The sequence below is a fragment of the Octodon degus genome, unplaced genomic scaffold, assembly GCF_000260255.1.
Source record: "Octodon degus isolate 3935 unplaced genomic scaffold, OctDeg1.0 scaffold00100, whole genome shotgun sequence".
Lineage (NCBI taxonomy): Eukaryota > Metazoa > Chordata > Mammalia > Rodentia > Octodontidae > Octodon > Octodon degus.
Genome location: NW_004524676.1, coordinates 9,610,834 through 9,612,836, shown reverse-complemented (window position 1 = coordinate 9,612,836; position 2,003 = coordinate 9,610,834). Strand labels below are relative to the sequence as shown.

Here is a 2,003-nt window from a genome sequence, read left to right as displayed (position 1 = left end):
AACAAAGGCAGTGACCACCACAGCAAATCAGCCTATCACATTGTGCATGATAAAGATTCAACTTCTACTTCCAAATTAAACTAAACTAATTTAAAAGTTTTAGAATGCCAATGACATAAAGGAGAAGGCAATGGCTCTCAAGTGACTATGAGTTACAAGAATTAACTCACAGACCCTCTGATGGTTGATAGGCACTTAAGAAATGTTCTGTCCCCCTTTGTGCCCCCCAGTCTTCTTCTGTCATCCCTAACTTGACCCATATCACCACCACTAACTTCCCACATGCTCCTAGCACAGGCTTGCCCAGAAAAGATGATTAGGAAATGGGTCTAGGAGGAAGAGGAAGAAGAAAAGAAGTGGGGTTTTTATAGATTTATAGACTTTTTCAGTTTTTTCCCTGTAGTCACATGTGAGTCTTGCATGCCAGGAAGTGTTCATCCCATCCACCCTTTTTAATTTTTTCATTTCAAAAACTTTCACAGTATTTTCTGATGTAATTGTTGTTATCCACAGTTGCATTAAGAAAGCAGCTTCATAATGTGATGAGTGTAAAGGCACACACATAAAGTTTAAATGGCAGTATTTGAACTCACCTAAATTGGCATGGCTTTATCTGAATGCCTGGTAATTTTCTTTGTCCTTATGTTCCAGGGATGAACAATCAATATATCCGCCGGGAAGTTTTCTGCTGTGAGACGTGTGATGAGCTCAAAAGCTTCTGGGAAAAAGAAATCAGCAAGCAGACTTGTTACCGAGAGCTGGAGGAATATCGCCAGGGAAGAAGTGCCCTGAGAAAGTATGTAGATTATTTCTTGCTGTTATTTTTTCAAGTAGGTTTCCCCAGAAATACACCAGATGTGAAGAAGGGGAACAGAATTATTTTCTTTACCTATTGTTTTAAGAATCGTGTACTGGATATGATGCCTGTTAGAGTTCACAAGGAAAGACCAGGGCTATGTCCAGTTAGCAGAGGATAGGAAATGGAGGGACACTGAAGCCAGAGCCTGGGGCAGGACAAAGGGCACAGTTTAAGATCGGCCAGCTCGAGCAGTTCTGGTGGGCCTCAGCTCAGGTTCTCCAGGAGTGATCTCTAGGTGCCTGGTACCTGGCTCCAGGCTGCTTTACAGTAAGGGAGATAATGGCTGGGTTGTGGAATGAATAGAGGTGACTGAGAGTGACTGCCTTGGAGACTGGCTGGGCCTACTGTAAAGGCTAGTCCTAGGAAGGGAATCTCTTCCCTACCATCAAACTTTTCAGCATGTCCCAATATCAGAAAATAAAGAACAAAGTTTAATAACAGTCACCCATTCTGTTCTGCTACTAGAGTATTCCAGGTGAATCTATGCCCTGCTTCTCATAGGACTTATCAGAAATATTGATATTTAGGGTCTGATCTTTCTTTGCTAGAAAGAGAAAGCTGTCTCATGTTTTCTCTTCTTTCTTGTTTTGTTTTGTTTTGCTTTAGCTTTTGCTTTTGCTTTTGCTTTTGTTTTTGCTTTTACTTTTGCTTTTACTTTTGCTTTTGCTTTTGCTTTTGCTTTTGTTTATGGGGGTACTGGAATTTAAACCAGGGCCTTTACACTGATTTATATCCAGAGGCCTCTTATCACTGTTTATTTAGAGACAGGGTCTCACTAAGTTTTTACCAGGCTGGGCTGGAATTTGTAATCCTCCTGCCTCAGTCTCCTAGAGTGCTGGGATTACAATTGTGCACCACCAAACCTGACTATGTTATGCTTGTAGGATGTGCTTTGTAAGATGTTTACCAACATCTGTGGCATCAAAATACTACTAGCTACTGATAGGATTGCCTCCCACATTGTGACAGAGATTCCTTGGAGAGAAAGCAGTCTTTATCATGAATCAGTGACTTACAGAACTAAACAAGCACTTTTACAGTATAAACAAAAATAAGATTGTGTTATTTAAATCTTGATGAATTGGGCTGGAGAGATGGCTCAGTGGTCTAAAGCACCTACTTAGAACAAGCTTAGCAAGGCATC

The 2,003-nt window shown here is 40.9% G+C and overlaps 1 protein-coding gene across 1 annotated transcript in view; it reads left to right on the top strand.

The window, feature by feature from the left end:
- The first annotated feature begins 653 nt into the window (after window positions 1–653).
- The window catches only part of LOC111818715 (protein FAM240B-like), a 16,919-nt gene continuing 15,569 nt past the window's right edge, over window positions 654–2,003 (top strand). Inside the window, exon 1 of the mRNA XM_023723559.1 lies at window positions 654–796. Within this exon, the coding sequence (XP_023579327.1) occupies window positions 654–796 (143 nt within the window). The remainder of the gene's footprint in view (window positions 797–2,003) is intronic.